The sequence below is a fragment of the Lampetra fluviatilis genome, chromosome 34, assembly GCF_964198595.1.
Source record: "Lampetra fluviatilis chromosome 34, kcLamFluv1.1, whole genome shotgun sequence".
Taxonomy (NCBI): Eukaryota; Metazoa; Chordata; class Hyperoartia; order Petromyzontiformes; family Petromyzontidae; genus Lampetra; species Lampetra fluviatilis.
The window spans coordinates 9370630-9393923 of NC_136308.1; the positions used below are offsets into that span (position 1 = coordinate 9370630).

At 46.3% G+C, this 23294-nt stretch overlaps 1 protein-coding gene across 2 annotated transcripts in view; it reads left to right on the plus strand.

Moving 5' to 3' along the window:
- The first annotated feature begins 2243 nt into the window (after positions 1 to 2243).
- Positions 2244 to 23294, plus strand: part of LOC144944361 (5-aminolevulinate synthase, non-specific, mitochondrial-like) — a 33690-nt gene continuing 12639 nt past the window's right edge. The window contains exons 1-7 of one of the 2 annotated variants that reach the window (XM_078872464.1): positions 2244 to 2420; positions 14120 to 14322; positions 15783 to 15908; positions 17276 to 17440; positions 17827 to 18049; positions 20761 to 20945; positions 23015 to 23194. In XM_078872464.1, coding sequence (XP_078728590.1) covers positions 14133 to 14322; positions 15783 to 15908; positions 17276 to 17440; positions 17827 to 18049; positions 20761 to 20945; positions 23015 to 23194 — 1069 coding nt within the window. In that variant the 5' untranslated portion in view covers positions 2244 to 2420; positions 14120 to 14132. Of the gene's footprint in view, positions 2421 to 10551; positions 10916 to 14119; positions 14323 to 15782; positions 15909 to 17275; positions 17441 to 17826; positions 18050 to 20760; positions 20946 to 23014; positions 23195 to 23294 lie in introns of those variants that run through there. The other variant, XM_078872463.1, reaches the window with a different exon arrangement.

The following is a 23294-nucleotide window of genomic DNA, read 5'->3' on the forward strand; positions in this document are numbered from 1 at the left end:
GTGGCCTTAAATAGACAGAGGGGGGCGGAGGCAGCGTAAATTTTGTCTCTAACCCCTCCCTCTCGCTGCCTCCGCCCCCCTCTGTCTATTTAAGGCCACCCCACAGAGACGATCACCCCTCTCTGTACCTGTGTTGCTCGCTCTATGTATCTTGGTGATATCTGTCTGCTTATATGTCTGTCTATAGTTTTCTGGTTAGATCTTATGTCGCTATTTCATTATACCTGATGATGATTGCTTGTGTTGCAATCGAAACGTCGTATGCTATTATTTAATTTATTATTTTATCTTTATACGTGACTTTACCGAAAGAACCAAAGAATAATTCCTGCAGTCACGAAAGTTCCAAAATTAAGATACAATGGATGTTGCTCCACAGCCACATTAGTGCCCGCAAAACAACACAAGTTGGTGGGCCCTCCAAGCACCTATATCCCAAGCTCAAAACCTGCTTCCAAGATCTGACGAGATCGAGTCCACGCCGAGTTTGCTTGTTCATAGGCAGGAATAGCATTGACGCGTTGTGACCGTCACAAGGAAATAGATAACCGTGAGAGCGTTAATGTGTGCGAACCAAGTGACACGTTTTAGAGCCGTGCAGATCGTGTTCCTCGGCCCACCCTCGTGCAAACGATGGACTTCGTGCTTCATGGAACGAAATTATTCGTCGATTAAGAAAGGTGCTCGCCACTTGTGCATAGAATCAGTAGCCCCGGCATTAACCGATTGTTGTATGGTTGGCACAAATTACGTGAACCTGTTATTTGCAGGCAAACGCAGTGGATTGAAACGGATATGGGTCCTCTAATATCTTGAGGACGTGCACACGAGTCATCTTTAAGATATGGGTCCAATTTTTGTAATTTAAACTACTACCATAAACATTTTTATTTATTTATTTTACCAGGCAAGGCTCACTGAGCTATATGGCATCTTTTTTTCAGAAGCGTAATCACTTTAAGATGTTTCTGGTTTATGTTTTTGTTTGTTGCGGTTGCACCCGATTCAAGAGCCGCATGGCTCACAGGGCTATACCTAATAAAACACATTCCTGCGGAGGGAGCTGGTAGGAACGTTGGGTTGCTCGGTCAATGGCCAGGGTCAACGGCGGCGTGGTGTATTCCGCAAATATGCCCGACTATGAGGGCGGGCACAAGCCGGCGTGAGTAGGTTAAACGTTGAGTTTTATAAGGGCACCACGGGGTGACCAGTCCCTCCCCACCCAGCCCCACCCCTCCCACCCCCCACCCAGCCCCACCCACCCCTCACCCAGCCCCACCCCTCCCACCCCCCACCCAGCCCCACTCAGCCCCACCCAGCCCCTCCCAGCCCCACCCCTCCCACCCCCCACCCAGCCCCACCCCTCCCACCCCCACCCAGCCCCCACCCCCCTCCCACCCCCACCCAGCCCCCACCCCCCTCCCACCCCCCACCCAGCCCCACCCACCTCTCACCCAGCCTCACCCCTCCCACCCCCCACTCAGCCCCCACCCAGCCCCACCCCTCCCACCCCCCACCCACCCCCCACCCAGCCCCACCCCTCCTACCCCCACCCAGCCCCACCCCTCCCACCCAGCCCCACCCACCCCCCACCCCCCACCCAGCCCCACCCCTCCCACCCCCCACCCAGCCCCACCCCTCCCACCCCCCACCCAGCCCCACCCCTCCCACCCCCACCCCTAACACCCCCCACCCAGCCCCACCCCCCACCCCTCCCACCCAGCCTCACCCCTTCCATCCAGCCCCACCCCTTCCACCCCCCACACAGCCCCACCCCTCCCACCCAGCCCCACCCAGCCCCCACCCCTCCCACCACCCACCCAGCCCCCACCCCTCCCACCCCCCACCCAGCCCCCACCCCTCCCACCCCCCACCCAGCCCCCACCCCTCCCACCCCTGGTGCGGTGTGTAGTAAACTAAAAAACGCCACTGGGGAGACAAAGGCGGTCGATCGTGGTGCTGGCCACCCTCACTCCCACCGTGTGCTGTGCCGGCCTTCATCAGTGCTCGCTGTCATTACTTGCCCTCCCCCCAACAGTCCATTAGAGGCTATACAGGGGACCTTTATCTTTGTATTAACCGTCGGAGGAGTCCTCTTTAAGACCCTCTGGGTCCTTTATGCTAATGAGGTCTATGACGTCGACGGCGTCTCGCGCACCCACGTCCCGCGCCGCGATTGGTCTCTGAGGCGCGGCGCGTCACGTATCCGACGACGTCATCCGACGTCACGTGCCCCCTGACGTTATATAAGGCGGGGGGGAGGCAGCGAATCGGACACCTTTAGTTTGTTCGTCCTCAGTGAGGGGCAACAAGGAGGCTAGAACCCTTCACTCCCTGCATTCCTCTTTAAACAACAACAACAACCACAACCACACCACCACAAACAACATCCCCGTCTCTTGCAAGATTCCACTTGACGGGTAAGTAAAGCCCTGCTTTGATAATTACTTTCAGCTGGTGGTGGTGGAGGTGAAATGTAAGTTGACCTCCTTGACCATGCGAGCCCGTGCGGTCGGGCCTATTGATGATGATTCGGTGCTTGCCGGCGTCTAATTCAGTTCACGGGCGAAGCTCGCGAAGGGAGAGGAGATGGTGAGGAAATGGGCCCTCAGGAACGTGCGGTGAGAGAGCCACCGCTCGAATATGAATGGGGGTTTTGGAAACTGTGGGCCACCTGAAGGTTGAGAGAGAGGGCTTTCAAATGTCACTGTCGGATCAAAGTCTGCAAGATGAGATCAATAACTCCCATCGGCGGTGCCCTTTTTATTACATGAAGAAATTGGATTGGGTTTGACACATTTTGGCTAGACTGTATCCGTGTACTGCATTGTCACATTTAAGACGATTTCATCAAAAGTTGTGCCATCACGAGGCACCTTTAGCAGGTACGGAAAGTGTATACTATTATTGATTAACGTTTTGGTTAAAGCTGATTAACTAAACTCTGGTATATGTGAATGGGGGCTGTTTGATGGTGGCTTGTGTAACCTGGGGTCACCCCGTCCTTTGTGAGCTGTGCGTCTCTTTCGATTTGCGCTCAACTTTTTAAAAAATGTTCGCTATGAGTAAAAACACCCCCTTTTAAAAGGCTTTATTTTTAATCTTACAACGTTGATGTATACGTTTCGTCAATTTATCGTTTAAAGGCACACTTTAACCCACTTTTTAACTGTTCAGCATTGAAGGTCATGGTCTTTATTTAGTCTAAACATGTAAAGTCAAGAAACATGTACAGTCAGAAATTTCTTAGAACTGGAGGAATCCGATGAGCTTTGAAGCGCTTTTTCACAGATGTCCAGCAAGGGCGGGTCAGAACGTTTAAACAACAACACAAATACACTGGGCTGATGGTAGGGGTACATTTACCACATTGAACAGCGCTGGTCAATGCAAGGCAGTGCTATTGACTGGTGAATTTGTTTTGATTTCTATATTTTCATCACTGTTATGTTTCCTGATATCTCATCGTTTAACGCATTTTATTAAATTGTGGTTGTAGCTTAACGTTTTTGTTCTTTTTTATACGTGAGAAGCATCTCGGAGAAACTTGTAAAAGTCAACTATGTAAGTGTAATTTAAAAAATGACCGGTCTCTTGAAACACATATTTGAGGGCAAAACGTGCATTCCTTTTTTGTGACTTTACGACCAAAAAACCAAATGTCCTGATGCTAGCGTGACAGCACTTAATGCCCAATAGCCCCAAGGCATTCACTAGCTGGTCGTTGATGGTCGTCATTTATTCATAGTATGTTAGACTGATCATACAATCATATTTGCACATGTTTAGGTCTGTAACGTGTAAAGTAAAATTGTTAAATGTAAATGTTTTTCATGTAAACGGTGAGTATATAAAAAAGGCGTGAGTATAACCACTTCACCACTGCAGTCGACATGCCTTCTTCATCCATGGCTTGGCTTGATGGTAATAACCATGACTGTTTTGTGGGCCTCTCTCGTGTTTCGTGCAGTTTTTCGAACAATACATAACACGCTCAGAGGCTAATGTCCGACAGTGCTGTAGGCCCTTCACAAAGCGACTGTAAAATGACCACCCCAGTCTGGGTCGTCTCACATTGTTAATGGAAACTTAAATGCTTTCTGCTGATATGGTGGCCATATTTAACAATGACCCAGTGTTCTGCATGCTGCAAATATGTTTTGGATGACTGCGTTAAACTTGATCCTACTTTAAATACCGTCCAGTATTTTTTAAACACTGAATTTTCTAAAACCAACATTACAAGACGTGTTCCCCTTATTGCGAATGATGCAATTTCAATTATTTCTGTCCACACAAGTTATTATAATGCCTGTCCTTCTTTGACCTATCGGTGGGTCTACTTGAGTGCTTCTCAACATTCCAGGCAGTTAGGATCGCATGCCGCACGTAATGCAAAGGTCATCATGAGTAGTGTTTCCCTTTATGATGCTTCAACTGTTCCTGTTGACACTGGTTGTAAGCAACACAGACAATGTTTATATTTCACCTCATCAGCCATGGTCGGGCCATTACTGGATGAGGACCTCTCCATGCAATGCAGGCAGTAGGAGTAATTTTACGATACTTAACTACACTGGACAGTGCCTATTTGCTGAAGATTTTTTTTCAGCTCTGCCCGCTGCTGACAGCATAGCACGCACCAGCCTACATCACCTATATATATATTTTTTAAAAGATGAAGTATTTTTCCATTGCATAAATATGCAATTGCGCAACGCTGATGGCTGGGAGGTGAACAATCGATGTGTCCTTTAAGAGAATGAATCTGGTCACGATTCTTGTGCAGTTGCACCATATGTGACCTACACTAACTGTTGCAAAACTCGTAAGTCCAGGTGAATAATTGAGCAACGCCTGTAAATCTGTTCAACATTTTTTTCCAGGGAGTGACCAGACATTTTTGGAACAAGAAAAACTCTAATGTGTGGCTTCATGCTGCTCTGGTGTCTGGATGCCTGCTATCCATTAGTGTTCCTGTGCCGCCACGCTCGCGCCAACTAGCAACCTACACTCTGCCTGCTCATTTGTATCGCTACTGTTGCCCCGATAACATTTCTTCTAGCTTTTCCTGATTGGCCACGGTAAGAATGGCCAAAACAAAAATGTGAATTTTGTGCTGACGATTCTCATTTCTAAGTGGAAGCCAAGAGAGTGCCGTTATGATTAATTACTTACCCTGATACTTTTTTGGTTTTGTTTTACGTGAGACACTGACTGACCTTGTGTGGAAGGGACGTCCAAGACCAGTTCAGATATCAATCTCCACTGATAATAGCTGTGACCGGCAATTTAACTCAAGTGACCCGGCGTGATAAATATGGTCAAACAACACCCCATGAGCTACTTGACGTTGGGAGTTTTTCATTCCGCGGTTGATCGACAAAGCGCTCTGAATAAAAGTGGGTGGCTTTCTTTTGATATGTTTAATTTTCTTGATGCAAGCCGCCCACGTTTTTTCAGCAAATAGAATTTTATTAATTTTTGGGGTGAAAATAATGTTTCTACTTTAGTGCTCATAAAAGCATGTGTGCATTGGAAAACCTGTATTTTACCAGTTATATTTTCAAACTTTAATTTATTTGTGGGGAAAGTAGCATGTTACTTTGTCCGTATCATCAGGAACCTCTCAAAATTGAGACCTTACTGAATTATATTTGTTTTGATTAAAAAAAAAACTTTCAACAGGTGTCACCTTTAATAATACCCCCCCCCCCCTCCCCATGCACGTACTGTACTTTGACCACTGATGCACACAGGTGTTGTGGATTACATCGCTCAACCTCTGTTGACCTCGGGCCAGGGACAAGTCAAGTCGTTAAAGTAGCATCTCTCCGTGCCATACGTTAGAGGGCGCTGCTGCCCATCGTAAATGGGCACCTCCGGGGCCACGGAGCAGGATTCCCGTTCGGGAAGGGAGCCAAGACAAAAAGTTCGGCGAGACATATTTGCTCTTTTAAAAGCCGTTGTGTTGCCACTGAATTAGCGGCTGGGTTTTTGCAGTTGATGCAAAATGTTTGCATTTGTTTTTTTAAGATGGGACCAACGTTTGGTGACACCTGAAAAAAAAGCCGAAGTTGTATTTCAACATTTAGGTTTGCGTTTCCCTGCAGGGCCCTGCGGCACATAATGTCCTGTATCCATGCAAATCATTTTATTTTTGGGTTGCTCGTTTAAATTTAACTGCACTGCCTTGCCGTTGTGATTGTTAGTAGCGGTGCTGTATGCAAATTATTTTTTTCATTGCATTTCAAAGGAAGCAAGCAGCTATTTGAAGCAGGTCCATGCAGCCATTGGGGTAGTTTCAATATAAGCTTTTTAACAGCTTCCAATTTGGATTGAAAGTGTTTATGCATTTTACTAAATAATGTCAGCTGGTAGCGTGCTGCCCATTGTTCGTTTCGTCTCGCGGAGAGCGAACAACTCGAGGTACTCTATACAATATATACTAAGGTGTTGGTTCATTAATGAGAGCGTTTACATGTTAGAGCGGAGGTGTGCTGTATCTTATAGGTGTAGTCCACAAATTGCTGTATTGCCTCCTGATAAGCCAGGGTATGGCACGGCACCTTAACCCCCACTGGAAGGGAGTTTCACAACATCTGTGTGATCGACCAACCCTTCCTTGCTTAGGCATGCACCACCACCGCCTGGCTAAGATCTGCCTGCATGTTAATTTGCCTGTCCATCTAAAACATGACAGTTCGTATACCTCTTGTAAAGATTACCCAATTTGAAGAAAACTTTCTTCTAAAGTTGTCTCGTCTATTAAGGATTTAATGTAAGAAACCCGGCAACATGTGTCATCAAAAGGGTTGCGCAAAACCAGTGCTAAAAGTATTCTACCATGTCATTCACACCCGGCTGACTGAGGCGCATGCGCGCCTCCCGTCCCCTCCTGATGCACGATGGCATCTCGCGAAAAGTCCACGTCATGTGCCATGTAGCACCACGTTTTTGTTCCTCTTGAAACGGTACGGTCATTGACACTAATTAAATTCCTTTGAGGACAATATAAATGTTGGAAAGCATTCCAGAATCCAGGCATGTGCATGCCTTTTCTTTCTTGCAGTATTTTCCACACTACAGCCATACACTTCACCTCCCTCCCAACAAACGCAATTTTTTTCCAGTGTGGAGCCTGGGCAATGAGCAGCTTTGCCTGCTGAGACTTGCGTGCTTCTGGTGCATGGTATTTGTTTGCATGTGTCCCATGTGGGCCAATTATAGTAAAATAAGCATGTGCGTTCTGTGGGGTCAGTTGGAGACATTGTGCCCTCGGGTAAAATGTCATTTTAACCCACATGTTAGCAGTGCCACGTTGCATTAATTTCTGAATTTGTTTAAGAGGGTTCTTCACTGCTCTACAACCTGCTGGTCAGTCCGGGTTTGTGAATGCGTGGTGCATAGACGTGGGAGTATCGCAGTACAATCCACTTTTCTGCAAGGTTATCTGCACACCACCACATAGCACAGCCGTCAATGACAACCTGTTGTGCAGAGTGATCACCCCTCCAAGCGCTGTCCAGGTTCAAACCTGCTTACCTTCTGAGACCTGCCATAATCGGGTGCATTCCGGGTGATAAGCATGGACACACTTGCATGCTTCTCTGCTTAATAGAACGATTGCCCTATTGATGATGCGATGCACCGCATGCATCACATTACACGCGAGAGCTGACAGTGCACTGACGTCAATCGTGCCTTCCATTGTGTGTGCTTTTCTTAATCGACAAAAGGTGGTAACCACCATCGTACGTAAGAGGGCAAGTGAGGCTACAATGCGCCAGCACCAGCTGGCATGGGATAGTTTGGCTGTGGCTGACAGAGGGCAGGGCAAATTCTGTCTTTTCGTGTGCCGGTTTCCCGAGCCGCGCTTATCTCATCCATCTTCCTGCTGCTCGTCTGTTATGTTTTGCATTTTTGACGCCGTTACAGATTTAACAGAGGTCTGGCTCGCACGCATATATGGCCTTGTTGCGGCTCTGCAAGACAATATTGGGATGCTTTGAGAGTGAAAGGTTTATGAAGTGACTTGGGGATAAACATTTTGTGGAGAGTTATAACTAAACCGACCCTAACACCCCTCCCCCTCCATTGCCCCCCCCCCCTTATGGCCTACATGGTGAAGTATGATAAATATAACCCCCACAACTGCAAAAAACATGCGAAGGTATTCACCCAGGCTTAAGCACAGGGTTTTAAAAATAAAAACAATACGTTCTGTATGAATCAAGTGACCCGGTTAGTGTACGAACTGGAGAGGAGCAAAACATGTGATGTCATGCTTTCATGGCCATGGTTTTAAGTAAAGATCATGTTACAGGCCATGTAATGCGTCTGCATCATGTTAGGGTGTGCAGCAGTTGGGATAAATACATTTGTAGGTCAGAGCCGGTCGGTACTTTGCTGACCAGCGTGGTGAAGTATGGTCACATAACCCCCCTACGACACGCATGGCATGGGAAGATCCTCGCCCAGCACTGGATTGACAACAGGGCTGTACATATACTATTCACATATGATTGTGATCAGCTGACCCGAAGACAGTGAGTGGGCCAAATACCAGTCTTCACGAATCCACTGTTCAAATTTTAAGATAAATTATTCGATGTCTCAATTACGGACATTGGTACAAATCACCAAGGCAATGTTGTCCGCTTTATCAAGATGGCAACCGTTTAGTGTGTGCACTCGCAAATGCAGTTCAGCTTGTCCATGGCTGACCGCTATTGACATCGCGCTCTAAACCGTTTGTGATTTTTGCAAGTGCACTCTTAAGTGACTTAATGCTTTAAGTGATTGCCTCGCAAAATAAAGTCACAAGTACAAAGTCGTGCGTCGATTAAGAAATTACCAGTGTGATGCGATTGCACAGATAATGTTGAAATTTGGAATTCTTGCTCTACGGTCAGCATTTTGCAACTGCACGCTTCCATTGGGCAATGAGTGATACTGGGAACTGACTGTGAATTATCTCGATCTATTCTACGCCCGTAAGAAAAATTTTGACTGCCGCCGTTGTCAAACACTACCGTGCGTAGTATAGCAGGAACCTATTTAAGAAATTAATGTTGTGGGCGATGGTCTTGATGGCAACATTGAAGGGTTATAAAGTAATTCCATCAAGGGCAAATTCTTTCAATTCGTTTTTGTATGGGGTTTTTTGTATTTACTTGACATTTACAATAATAAAAGATGGCATCAGGTTATCTTAATAATCATTTATCAAGCAGTCTCATGCTAAATTATAGGCTAATAAACTTTAAATAATAGTAACTATTAATGGCACTTACCGTTTCTCAGTCTTTGGTAATGATATAACTCATAAATATCAAATACCATGGTATGCAGATGCTTTCATCCAGCAGTGGATAAACTATGGCTGTTGGAATATTAAAGGTGTGTCATTTCACTCCGTAATATTAATAGCACAAATGCTATTATTTAAAACCACTTGTCGTTATAATCTCTGGGTCACATTCTAAAAAATGTGCAAATATTGTGGCCGTTTTCTGGTCGCGGCAAAGGGCATTGAGATTTCCCGCGTCGATTGTTAATGTGAAAGCAGCCTTGAGGAAGCAGCCTCCGCCCCTCTGCTGCGCATGATCAATCCCCAAGCGCGATTGTCCACCGCTCCCAGGTACCGCCGTGCTCGGGTTGTGGAAATTCGCTCATGCGGCAGCGATGGCCCCCACACGGCAAACAGAAATGGTGTGGCAGAAATAGCGGGTGGATATATGGGGCATTTTAGGGCATCTGGAAATAGCTGGGATGCAATACACTGCCGTCACAAGCTCCGTGCCCCATCCACCATAGCGATTGATGCCTGGTTCTCATGAGTTTCATGTTGCGGAGACTGGTGTGTACAATGAGGGACAATCCTTGGGTTTGTCCTCAAGTCGTACGTAGTTGCGTATGTCAGGCTCTTGCAAAACCTTTATCACGACCTTGGGTGCAGATTGTCAACAATTTTCCACAAATGTGGGGGTAAAACGTTGATCCAACAGGTTTAAAAAATTCACTCCCCCCCCCCTGCCCCCCTACCAAAAAATACATTTGTGCCCACCAAGCCTGACCGACCAGCACTGTGAAGTGTGATCAATGAACCCCCCCCAACCATAACGGTGTGGGGAGGCCGTCATCTAGTTGGGTAGGTGCGGCGAGGGCCTCATACAGGGTTGTACATGGGCATGCGGACATGAAAACATAGCCAACTGCTTGTTTTGAGTTCTACTTATGCGCAGTGTACTCTTCACGAATGATTTTCAAAGTGGCATGCGATTAGACTTCACTTCTATTACTGAGGTTGAACGCCAATGTTTGATCAGTGCACGCGAAGATGACTACAACGATGGACAACGCTTTGTCTCGATGACGAAACGTGCGAGATTTTTGTGAAATTGTCCTCCGTTGCGCTGCTCCCTTCTGCCCACCAGTGTTGCAAGAGCTCCCTGGCTTTTGAAGGGGGGGGGAGGGCGGTGGTGGGGGTTTCCATGGCCAAGAGAGAGGGACCGCTGGGAGGAGGGACAGGGCACAGCCGTAATGCTGGTTAATAGTAGGTGCTGTCTTTGACGAGCTGCTTTCTTCTTTGAGGACGCCCTGTCAGAAGCAGGCGTGCTCATCCCCGTGGCGCGTGGCTTTTTCCCGACTGCACAGTCCTCTGAGCTGAATGAGCCTTTGCTGTCCCATCGCAAGCACCCCCACCACACTCTGCTTTCACACTTCGACATTACATATTGTATAGAATTTTTTTATTTTTTTATTTGTTTCGTATGGAACTAAATAGGTATATATATAATTTATAGTTTAAAAAAACAAATCTCCCACACCCTTCAAAAATGCTGTCTGCTCTGTCGCGATGCACGTTCCTATTGGATCCGATCAAATGGAATCTGTTTCGTACCACTTCCAGGTAAGGGCGGGTGCTTCCTGTTGGTTCGTGTACACATGCACACACACGCGCCAATAACCACTGGCCCTGCATGCACACAACACACACTCGAATGTACACATTTACTGGTGCATACGCTTACAATCATCCACCTGGACGGACAGCCATGCCTACACACACCTTTGCACTTGAACCCAAATCTGCGTGCCCATCAGTCGACGCAAACAACCCACTCGGCACACATTCTCGGCCAGATATACTCGCCTTTGCACATGGGCACGCGCATTCATGCGCAAACACATATACACACATACACACACATACACACACATACACACACACACCTTTAATCGACGATTGAATGTCAACCCGTGCATTCACATACCCTACCATCAGGGTTGGACATGCACTTGCACATACTCACTAACACACATGACCACCCACGCATACACCCAGCCACGCACAGAGACACTTCAACATGCACAAAGACAAAGATCCCCTGTGTACCCTTTAACAGGCTGTTGCAATAGGTGGTGTTAGCAAGCACCTATTAAGGCTGGCACATGTAAATGAAGAAGTGGGTGGTCAGCACCATGCCTGCCCACATACACACATATACCTAACCATACCTGCACACACACAGAATCCACACCTTGACACACGCTTATCCACATCAACAATATTTTCCACCCAAACCCACAACCATGCCCCCCCCCGTGCGTAAATATACGCATTCACACCTTCACACGCCTCCCCCTGCAAGCCAAGACGCAGCCTCCATATAATGTAAGGGTTCATCACGTTGTCATATATCGGGAGCTCTGCTGTTGAGACAGGTGTTGAAATAGGAGTAGGATCCACGCAAGATGTCACCATTGAGAGCCATGCAAGTACCTCTTCTGTGCGTTTTCACTTTGAATTTAAGTTGTTGACAATACAATGAAATGTGCTGATCATTATTGCCATAATTGGATTTGATTTTATTGTAGAGTTACATTGGTGGTATTTTTGTGTAAAACTTTTTTTTCTTTTCTCAATGTTAAGGATGTTTTCAGAAAGTAAAATTGTTAAATACATTTAGTGGACTGTATTTTAAAAATATATATGGACAATAAGTGAGTTCATGGTGACTGTAACATGGATTGAATATTAACTAAAATTTGAATAATCTGACTCATGACGTCAAATTTTATTGCATTGACAACGGTCAACATTTGAAAATATTGTTTTCCAAATTCAACGGCATATTCCGATTCACGATAATTTTTTATTATTATTTTATGCCATGAAGAAGAGCCTTTGCCCAAAATGTCGCCAATTATCGAAATTTCATTTTAAGGCCACTGTTATTCACGATTGTGGAGCGTTTTTTTTATAATTGCTTCTTTGTTCTGATATTCGTTATCTGGTTCGTATCTTTTAAAAAAAAATTATTGTATCCATTGTCGCGCAAATATAATTTATAGAAATACGTAAATAATCTATACCAACGCACACAATTTAACATAAGTATTGCGAGTAAAAGAAAAAAATGTCGTCAGTGAACTACATACATTATTTGCCTATAAAGGAAAATTACACTTTTCAAAATGAAGAACTATAGATACAAATTAACTTGTTATACATTTGAGTGTATTGTTAGACACTAGAATTCAGCAGCATTAAGGCTTTCATTTTTATATTTTCCATGAATTGGCAGCACCTGGCCAAGACTTTTGTCACCTAAGCCGGGTAATGTTGCTGCGGTTTATGCAGCAGTTAGCTGTTGCATAACTTAAGAAAAAAGATTTTGTTAGTATCAATCCCTACGTGGCTTGAGGCAGATAATTATTTGATTTGTGGCTATGGGATTTCTTGGAGTTATTTACATGTGAACAGTCATCCTTAGGCTGTTGGGTTGTTGCCAGTATTTTGGGGAGCGCGATACCACATTGCTTGGATCGTGGCTGCTCCGAACTTTATTCGCGACTGAGTGTTTTGGCATCACATTTTGAAAACCATCTGCACAGTGCCCAAGTCATCGTGTGGATTCACTAACTGCTGTCATGAAAAATACATGCACTGAAGTGTCGTTATTGAAGATGTATCATGACATGTTTGCTGAGAAAAGACAAGAGATTCATCGAACAATTTGATTAGGAAAATAATGTTGGCCTGTGAGTCTCCGTGTGTGTGTATAACTAAGCGTGTAACTAAGCCTCAAATGAGTCCCTGGTGCGATGTGTAAACATCACGACTAAGGAGACCAAGGTGCCAGGCATCGTGCTTGCCACCCACCCCCTTCTGTGCCATGTCAATCTTCATTGGTGCTCGCAAACAGCGCTTTCCCCAAAAGTTTGTCAAGGTTATACGGGGGATCTTTGTCTTTTTTGTGACTCGATTTGAGTGTACTGGTTGGTGCACTGTCCTACAAACCTTACAATCTCAGTTTTGATTCCTGGCCACGGCCAACAATTTTTAACGAGTAATATTTGATCTAGTCTTTGGCCTCCCCGAGGTTGAGTTGACCTTAAATTAGTACCTAGTGTTGTGCGTAAACATCAGCACTGGGGCAACAAAGGTCGCTCAATGCGGTACAGTCCACTGCATTGTGTGCCAGTCATCATAGATGCTCACTGACAAGTGTGGATTTTTGGGGGTTGTCCTGACTTTGGGAGGCAGGGTATCTGGGTAGATTTTTGAAGGGACCTGGGTATTTAAGCATAACAAGTAGTTGAATAAAATGGTTTAGTTAAGGAAGCCTAATCGACTAATCATCCCAACTTCAGATCTGTATCTTTGTGTGTGTGTTTTGTTGTGGGAGCCCTGAGCTCACCCTTGGTGTGCGCGCATTTTAATTACCACTTTTCCACTGGCACATCCGAGCTGCTTTAGGGTGGATCCCTCACAGTGCGGATGTTTGTCCACTAGCTAATTGCAGAGCCAAGCCATGAACCACAGTGTGAAACTGTCACCTACAAGACATCCGAATCTGACTCGGGACCAAACAGAGCAGGGTTAATAGTTTTCATCACATGTTGCGTCATTACACCTGAACGCGTGGCGTAAGCGGTATGGTGCAGGTTCTGCAGTGGAAAACAATCGGGGCCTCTCCTGACCTGCACCAGACTGGGTTGGAACGTTCTCGGACTGGCTCTTGTACATTGGAAAAGAAGAAGTCATCATTTGTTGTGGCGGCTCTGAGCTCAACCGTGTTCGCGCGCGTCTCGTTTGTTATGCCGGCAGATCCACAGTGAGGATGGCCACCATGATGCGACGCTGCCCGTTCCTGGCGAGGGTGCCGCAGGCATTCTTGCAGCGCGCCGGCATGTCCCTGCTGACCTACGCAGAGCGCTGCCCTGTCATGATGGAGGGTCTGGGCCCCGTGCGCACGCTGTCCACCTCTGCCAGCGTGCCCAGTGCTCAAGGCAAGCATCCCGGCAACGAAGGTGAGAGGTGGGAGGGAGTGGTTGGTGGTGGTGGGCGGCTAAGCAACCAAGCAATGTCAGACTCGATGGAAACGCCAGCTAATGCACTATGTGAGAGGTGGATTATTCAAAAAGTCATCGGTAAATACACCAAGAAAGGTGAAAGCTTTTGTTTTTCAAAGGGCTATATCCCTAACTCGTGCATTCGAATCAAAAGCACGCTTTCAAAAGTGAGGCTTTTCAACAGATTATATTTTGTTACTCCCACCTATAATACCCCCTCTGTCCACAAGCCACTGCACATTTTCCCCACCACTATTCTAAGATTCCTCCCTATGTTCTCAACCTTTCTCCCCTTTTTCTGCGTGTCCTCCGACAATGTTTTATGGAGTGGCTACTGTGGACAAAATGTTAAGTTAATTTACACACGCATTACACAACATGTAGGGTGATGATGCATACAAGCTTTTGTTGTCATCTGTCGCAATATTATTTGTTTGTAAAATTTCCATATCGTCATTAGAAGGGGAAATGGGTAAAGTAATGCGTGAGAAGTCAGATGCTGTCTTTTGGGGGATTTTTGCAGTTTTTTTTTAGATAAACCACTCGGAGGATGTTGTCGCTCGACCGTACGTTTCACGCCTCGTGACGGCGTCGCCATCTCTACCCAATGACACGGAGTAACGGAACATTTCGAAATTACACGAAGTCCAGTGAACGTTTTTCCCCCTGAGCGCTTTCTGTTTTCATATTGACCATGAGGTACTTAAGAGGCATTCACCTAGCTGATCTTACTACGCAGAAATTATATGGGTTTTTATTGTATTTACCGCTCTACTGAATCGTTTGGTTCAGCGCATGCTCATGTGTTCACTTTGAAACTTATCCTCCATTTGTTTCCCTTTGTGTTATTGTAAAGCAAGGGGACTTCTACTCAATGAGCTCGTCATGCTGTTCGCTCTAAAAAAAAACAGCAATTTACAAAATCAACAAGTTTGTCTGGAGAGCGTCTGTTTATTCTAACCCCATTTCACCAAAGATAATTTTGCACAAGTCGTTTTTTGTCACAAATTAGCCATCATTTGGAAAAACAGATATTAATTCTGCAACTTAATAGACCATGCTTTTATCATGTCAAATCGGCACCAAGTGAACATTAATTCAAGATATAGAGCATTCATTGGCGATATATACAAGGTGCACTGGAAAATTATAAAGGAAATATATTCAAATGTTTATGGGCATGTGGATGTGTTTGTGTGCATGTGGTTATAGGAATTGCCTTGTGGGTTGGCATGTAATGGTTCATGAATTTACATTCACAGTTACACATCGAGAAATATAATTGGTTTACTTTACCGTTTTATTTGTGTTGCTGCTTGATTAAAAAATATATTGTACAGCTCAGATTGCAGTGTTCACCTTCGTTTGCCTGCGGTTGTGCTCACATCTCCCATCGTCATTGGTGTGTGAAAAACCAGAGCTGGCGGCGTCATCCAAGTGCCCTTTCTTGGCGGGCGAGGTGAGCCGTGGCCCGGACGGTGTTGTGAAGCACGCCAGCTATGTTGTGCAGGAAGACGTTGCTGAGATGCAGGCTGTGCGCAAGGGTACGTGTGCACACGCGAGCACTCCCATTTCATTCAGATTGGTCTGTCGGCACGAGACGAAGTGTCTTTATAGAACTCGGAGAGTACTGCAAAGCCCCATGTATTAGAGTTTCGCTCGTTGATGCGGATTTGCTAGAACTACTTCTGAAGTAAAACTTGAAAAAATGTAACTATTTTTATTTTACCAGGTAAGGACCATTGAGCTATGTAGCTATTTTTCAGAAGCGACCTGGCCACAAATTATAGTCCAACAAAGTGGCTTATCGTGTGGAAATTTATAGCAGTCAAATACTCTAAACGCACGTTTCTAAATGTGGAGGGAAAAACCGGAGGACCCGGAGAAAAATCCACGCGACCACGGGGAGAGAGACATGCAAACTCCAAATATACAGGCGTCGGGGTCGGAATCGAACCCGCGATCTCCTGCATACAGTGCGAGCGAGTTAACATCTCGCCACCTACCCACATACTAGGGGGCATTACTTTCCCACATGCTGGCACTTCAACATGGATGCGGGGGTGGCTCGCTGAGCTGGTAACTGCTGAGCAACTGTTTGAATATGGGTTACAATTTGGGTTACAATTTGGGTTTCATTGCTCCGACCCCTAAGCCACTAGGCTACCCAGCACAACAACAACAACCGCCATTCGCCACTAAGTGGCGGTGACGTCACCACGACGCTTGTGCCAGGCCATGTGCACCTTGAGGCCACGTGAAGTGTCGAACGCCCACTGGCAGGAGGTCACGGGGCAGACCAGGTGCCGCATACACATTGAAGTGCTAGCATGGAAGAAAGTGCCCCCGAGTATGTGGCACTTTAAGGTATTCATACGTTTGACCAATGGTAGTCGAAACTATATTTATAATTCCTAGACTCGCCAGATTAAGTAAAAGACCAGCATAAATATGACACGTTTTTGAGAGTAATTACACTCCCATTACAATCACTACACGTGACAGTCTCTTTTAATCACAAATCCAGATTCAAATGAAGATTCTTAGCAGTGGCAGCTTAGTACTCCCCCTATTACCTCACACGAATGCTCATGTCTTTTTATCTCAACTGAAAATGTTTTCGTACTGCACTATAAACCAGATGACCCGAGTTTGATTCCTAACATCAGCGTCCTGGGCTTGCCTCCGTCATAAATGCACATATACAAGTGTGAAAAAGCATGGTCAAACAACTCCCATGATTGAAATGGCATGGGGAGGCTTTTGTCCAGAAGTGGATTTACAGAATGAGGCTTCATGCTGGTGTCAGACAGAGGGCATGTAATAATTTGTATGCACGTGAGTTTCACATGGTGGCAGTTCCTCCCGTTAACCCTGTGGTCTGTGCATGGATGTACGTGTGTGCGTACAGAAGTCGCTGAAGGCAAGACCCCCGTGAACCCCACCGTGATCAACATCCGCCGTGAAGACTTCCAGGCAGAACGTCCTGGTTTGGTGCAGGCCGTTCGTAGTGCTGGCCTGAGCCCCGGCAACAATACGCCAATGACCCACGGCATCTCTGACAACATGCCCAAGGGTAAGGGTTCTGTTGAGTGGGCACATGGGGGACATGTGGTGGAAAGGTATAATGCATGTCTAAAACCAAGGAGTTCTTGATAAGCCAGCCACTGGCGTGGCTGTTGAGTGTGCAGGCAGTCTTAGCTGCACCATGGCCGACTGACCGGAGGGGAAAATTGGAAAGAGCAGGGCTCCATTTAATGTCTTGCACCGGAGCCCATGCCAACCACGTTCTGCTACTGAAGCTAGCCTTTGGTTTTTGTAGCCATTTTAGTAAGCATGGAGAGACGTGCAAGCTTGAAATTGCAGTGAGAGACGGAACATCCGCTTTAGCTCCTACCTACTACAAAAACAAACTATGAGTTCGATTTTAAATCGTTGGCCGGTCGGTTTCTCCGCCGTCAGGCCTCTCGGTGTTCGACTACGACAAGTTCTTCACGGGCAAGATCGAGGTGAAGCTGCGCGACCACACCTACCGCATGTTCAAGACGGTGAACCGGCGCGCCGACAGCTTCCCCTACGCGCACGACTTCACCGATTCGCTGAGCGAGGCCAAGGAGGTGTCTGTGTGGTGCAGCAACGACTACCTGGGCATGAGCCGCCACCCCCGCGTCGTGGGCGGCATCATGTGAGAGCGCGTGCCCATTGGCCGCACACACGCACGTTGTCGCCAGCCCGTACGCACCCACTGGGTCGCTGTTTTACGAAAAATCCGATTGGATTCTCTGTTTCCTGAAGTGACACCAATAGTATAGTCGGTACAAGGGGGGGAAGATTTTTTTTTTAAAACACATGACACTGGTTTTTGAATGCTTTTCAACTAAGCTTGAAATTGTTGTTGTGTAAGCTCTGTCGATGCAGGTTTGGGAATGGGGAGCCTATGACTAGTTTTGGACCATGGCCGAGAATCAAACTCAGACTGCCATGTTCGCAGTGCCATGCGCGAACCACTGCACCACCGCTCAACCCAAATTATGGCTCATTACTTCACATTCATTGCACACTTAACAGCGTAGATGTATTGAATGGTGTCGCCTCCCACACAATACACTACGCGATGAGCTGTACGAGTTTATAGGAAATCAACAAGTTACGGTTTTATCAAGCAAAGGGCCACGTGCACAGCCACATGACTGTACAACTTTCCCTATTGGTGCTTGACCAACACGGGATATGATGCAGACGCACTCGTTTCATTATCAGTTTTCTTGTTTCCTGTATCGAGTTGTTGGGGTTTTCTCTTCATTCAGCTACTGCAAGGCAAAGATTTTGGTGCGCCCGCCGGATTATTACGAATTTTACAAAACCCTGCCTATGTAACTAACACGGCACTGTCAAAGTTGGCGTGTATTGATTTCTGTTATTTAAGTTTAGCATGATCACATCTTGATGGAGATTGGGGTTTTAGCCTTGTGTCTTTTGGCCATCGTTGTTACTTAACATTGTTCACTCTATAGACGTAGTTGCGGTTCTTTGCTCCTTTTTAAAAGTTTTTTAAAATTTCTCTTTGACATCATTGACGCACTCTTACACATGCGTTTTTGTCGCATTGTGTTGAGTCAATTGTCAAGCTGGAACTTTGCGAAAATGTTCTTGCATGAATGAAAAAATGTTGCCGTATAATATGCAACATTCTTATTAGTTTTAATAATACTTACATTTAAACAGCATTGTTTCTGGCGAACACTAGTCTAAAGGAAGGGGATTGGTGGCGCCGTGATTAGTGCGCTGAACTGTGAACCCGGCGACGTCAATAGCGAGACATTTCTGAACAAGTGCTGGGCACCCCCGGCCTCCACCTCACCGACCTTCACTGACCATCGTGGTGACACATGGTCAAGCAAACCCACAAGACAAAACAAGGTGCAGGGAGGCCTTCATCTAGCAGAAGTGGGAAAGGACAGTTGTTTCATAATGCTTCATTCCAATCTCCTTTATGAGTAATGTTAGATCAATTTATTTACGTAACACACTCTTCCGCGGGCCACATTTATTGATTAACTGATGCTGCCGATGCACTTGCCAATTCAGCTGCTGGTGACAGGATAATATTATAATAATTTACACTTATAAAGCTCGTTTCACCCAGAGGTCGCAAGAAGAGTATTTCGCCACTAAAAATACGAAAAGTATCCCACCTAATTTAAAACAAATACAAACTGTAGTTGTATAAATAAGCTAAAAGTAAAGATACAAACTATCAATACATCAAAGATGAAAGTTGAAGGCTAGATTGACGAAGCAGGAGCAGCAAAGAGTCTGCCAGCATTCCCCACCCCCTCCACGAGATTGCTTGAGTCGTGTGCGTGAGCACTCGTTGTGAGCACTCGTTTCACACCCAAAGACGCTGAGCGTAAGCTGTCGTGCATTCAACAATCTTTACAAGTGACTGGATCAAACTCCAGCACTTGATCATCATCGCATGTCGTTTGTCACCTCTCCCCGGAGGGAAATAGTTGTCCCTGTCAGTCATATTTATACTCAAGGCTTCAGAGTTTAGAGTGGTTTTTGTATCTTCAGCCGCATCTTTTTCACGTGATGTATAGTTGCGCCAATGGTGTAGCCATCGAGTGTGTCGGCAGTCCAACTGCACCGGCACTGAGGCTCACGGGAACTAATTGTGTCCAGACGCCGGGCTACGATGGCGGAGGTCCTGGAAATTGGACAGTAGGCCCCCATTTCTTTGCTTACATCAGGCAGAGCCATTGCCAACCATGCTATGCCGCCACTGTGTTGTACCCATATGAAAGCCAAGTCACAGCCACATCGGATGCTCGTTTAACTCTGCCAACTGTAACGCCCGAACTGCATGGCGCAAGTGCAGCAATGGCACTGCAGTGGAAGTGGCAGTGTGCCCGTGAACGAGCGCGCAGCGTGATAAATCGAAACCCACGCTGCTGGTGGAAATGACGCTTCCCTGTGTTGTATAGTAGTTTGTTATAAAATCATGGTGGTGATCCGATAACGTTTGTGTACCATATCTAACGACAGGAGCATGGACGCAAGGAGCCTTGCGTCTGTCTTTGTGTGTGCTTCTGTAGCGTGGTTCACGTGGTGTCATGCAATTACGCACCTCCGATTAGCACGGTTTGCTACGTATGGCGTGAAAGAAGTTGGTCATACAAACATTCGTGCCGTTTGTCTGATATAAATTTATCTGCCTACCTGTTTGTCCTCTGGATAGTTTTGTCCATCTGGCTGTAGTTTTCTCCCGATGTCTGCCTCTATCAGTGCCTTTCCGTCAACCTTTCAGCATCTTAGACCGTCGTTTTGCCTCTATCCCTCTCCGTATATATCTAACTGTCCTTACCGTCTGTGGCGTCCGCATGGCTGCGACAGGGAAACGCTGAAGATGCATGGCGCCGGCGCTGGAGGCACCCGTAACATCTCGGGCACGAGCCGCTTCCATGTCGAGTTGGAGAAGGAGCTGGCAAGCCTGCACGGCAAGGACGCCGCGCTCCTCTTCACCTCGTGCTTTGTTGCCAACGACTCCACCCTCTTCACCCTCGCCAAGATGCTACCTGGTCAGTGTAACCGGCGGCACGTGCGCGCACACGGGCACGCGTAGTACATTGTACGCGATCGCTGTGATCAATGATGTGAGACTGTCCCGAAATTGTGGGCTGCGAAGTTTGGCCACGTGTCAAGCAGATCTTCTCTCAAACTTTCGCCGCGCAATGCTGCGGTCATCTCCAACTGCGAGCCTAGCACCACAACGCACCCATGGCACTTGCCACCACTTGGTGGCGGTTTGGTGGGCAGTCGTCGAAAATTAGAATGGACGCCAAAGCCTTTGACGTTGCAGCAGGAAAGTTTTGGAACAACGTTGTTTCCTCCCTTAATGTAAATCTTCCTTTAAAAAATATCCTGACGCAGAAGATTAGTGCTGGATACAAGTACATTGGAAAATGTGATTTGTAACTTTGATCTTTACCCGTGTGTCATTGTTACATTTTAACGTGCGTTGTCTTTCTGTGGTCTGGGACTGTTGTTGTTTTGCTTCCGTGCTCAAGCTTGCATTTATTGTTGAAAAATTGGCAAGAATTGATAGACTTTTGCAACATGTACTTGTATACTTTGTTTATTTGTTTTGTTATTGTAACTTTCTGACCCGCGCCTACTGGAGATCTGTGAAACGGAGCTTCATAGCTTATTGGATTCCTCCTGCAGTATAAATACAAATTATGTTTCTAAGTCGCATGGGGGTTTAACGATTTGAATGATGATCTCACAACCTTGGCCATTAACAACACCTTGAGCAGTCGGTTTTTTAACTTTGCCTGGGCCTCTTCTAGGTCATCCCAGCATGAAATGAAAACCAGGGTCACATTGTAGCTTCTTCACCCTGTCAAGCAATTGTCAGCCTTTGTAGGTGCTTGCAAATAGTCCTTAGACCAACAAGTCTGGCAGGTCCTAATCATTGACTTTCGGTGTTTTAACACCGAAAACCATAGCTGCATTTCCCCCCTCGGTAACAGCAATCATACATCTTCAAGCGAATAAGCATTTGCTTTCATAATGCGAAGCTGGCTGGCTGGCAGTCAATAGTGACTTAAATAATCCACTCCTCCCACTGCACGGCAGCTACGCATTTGAGGAGTGGCAAATAAAACCACAAATTGCTTTCCCTCGAGTGACAATATTGTTCAAAGCTGTAAAATTAACACCCCCTTCTCACACTTTTTGGCAGACTTGCTTGCACAAGCCTTTTCGAACACAAACCACAAGCGTTTGCCCAACAGGCACAGCTCGATAGATTTTTGGGAGCATGGTTAGCCAATTCTCGTAAAATATTAAAGCACAGATCTGTGTTCTCTTCTTTATTAAGTACTTTGCAACTCACAATAGGATCTGAGGAAAAAAACAATCCTCATATTATACTGACGCTCACTTTGTAAATTAAGTGAAAGTCACGCACTTATTATTTTTGGATGATCATCAATCCACAAGTTTCTGTAAATGAAGGCCTCCGCACGAAGTGTTGACGTTATGCCAAAGAGCACTCGCTATAACTCAAACACATGGGCTATAGGGGTAGGGAGTCGACGGTGTGCATTGCAAGGGGAGTTGCAGATAGGGGACAGCAGAGCAAAACGAGTGATGGTGCACAGAGCGAAGGTTACATTGGAGCAGGGAGAGTGCTTTAGAGTAGAGTAGAGTGAAATGAGAGGGGAGAGGTGTGTGCGAGTGTATGAAGTGGGGAGATGGAAGGGCAGACGAGAGGTTGGCACGGGAGAGTCCATGAGACCAGACCAGATATTTCACTTTTCAGTGGCATAACTTTAGTGGTTCTATTTTCTTTATTTGTCCAATAAGAATGAATTACGTGATAACCATTTCAAAAGAGTAGGTTTTCAAACAATGAACTTTTATTAATCATGTAAAAACATCTCTACTCCCAAGTAAAGGATTGCTACATTAAGTTGTTTCAATTTGAGCGATAGCCCATGAGCTAAGCAGAGTTATCTTGAAGATGGTCTGGGCTTTTTTTGGTTGGTATTAGCGTGGGGTTGGGGGTTGTTTGAACCCTTAAAAATTTTAATTGTTCGCTTTTATTTGTCGTGTTTTCTCTTTTTATTGCCGCACGTGAAAGGCTGCGAGATCTACTCGGACGCAGGAAACCACGCGTCCATGATCATGGGCATCCGCAACAGCCACGTGCCCAAGTTTGTCTTCCGCCACAACGACCCGGCGCACCTCGAGGAGGTGCTGAAGCGCTCTGACCCCTCCACGCCGAAGATCGTCGCCTTCGAGACCGTGCACTCCATGGACGGTAGGCGGCGCGCCCGACACCCGCTGTCGATCACCTCCTCTCACGAGAGCGCGGCTCCGTATCGCGGCTCGTCGCAAACGGCTACGGTTCACGATTCCTC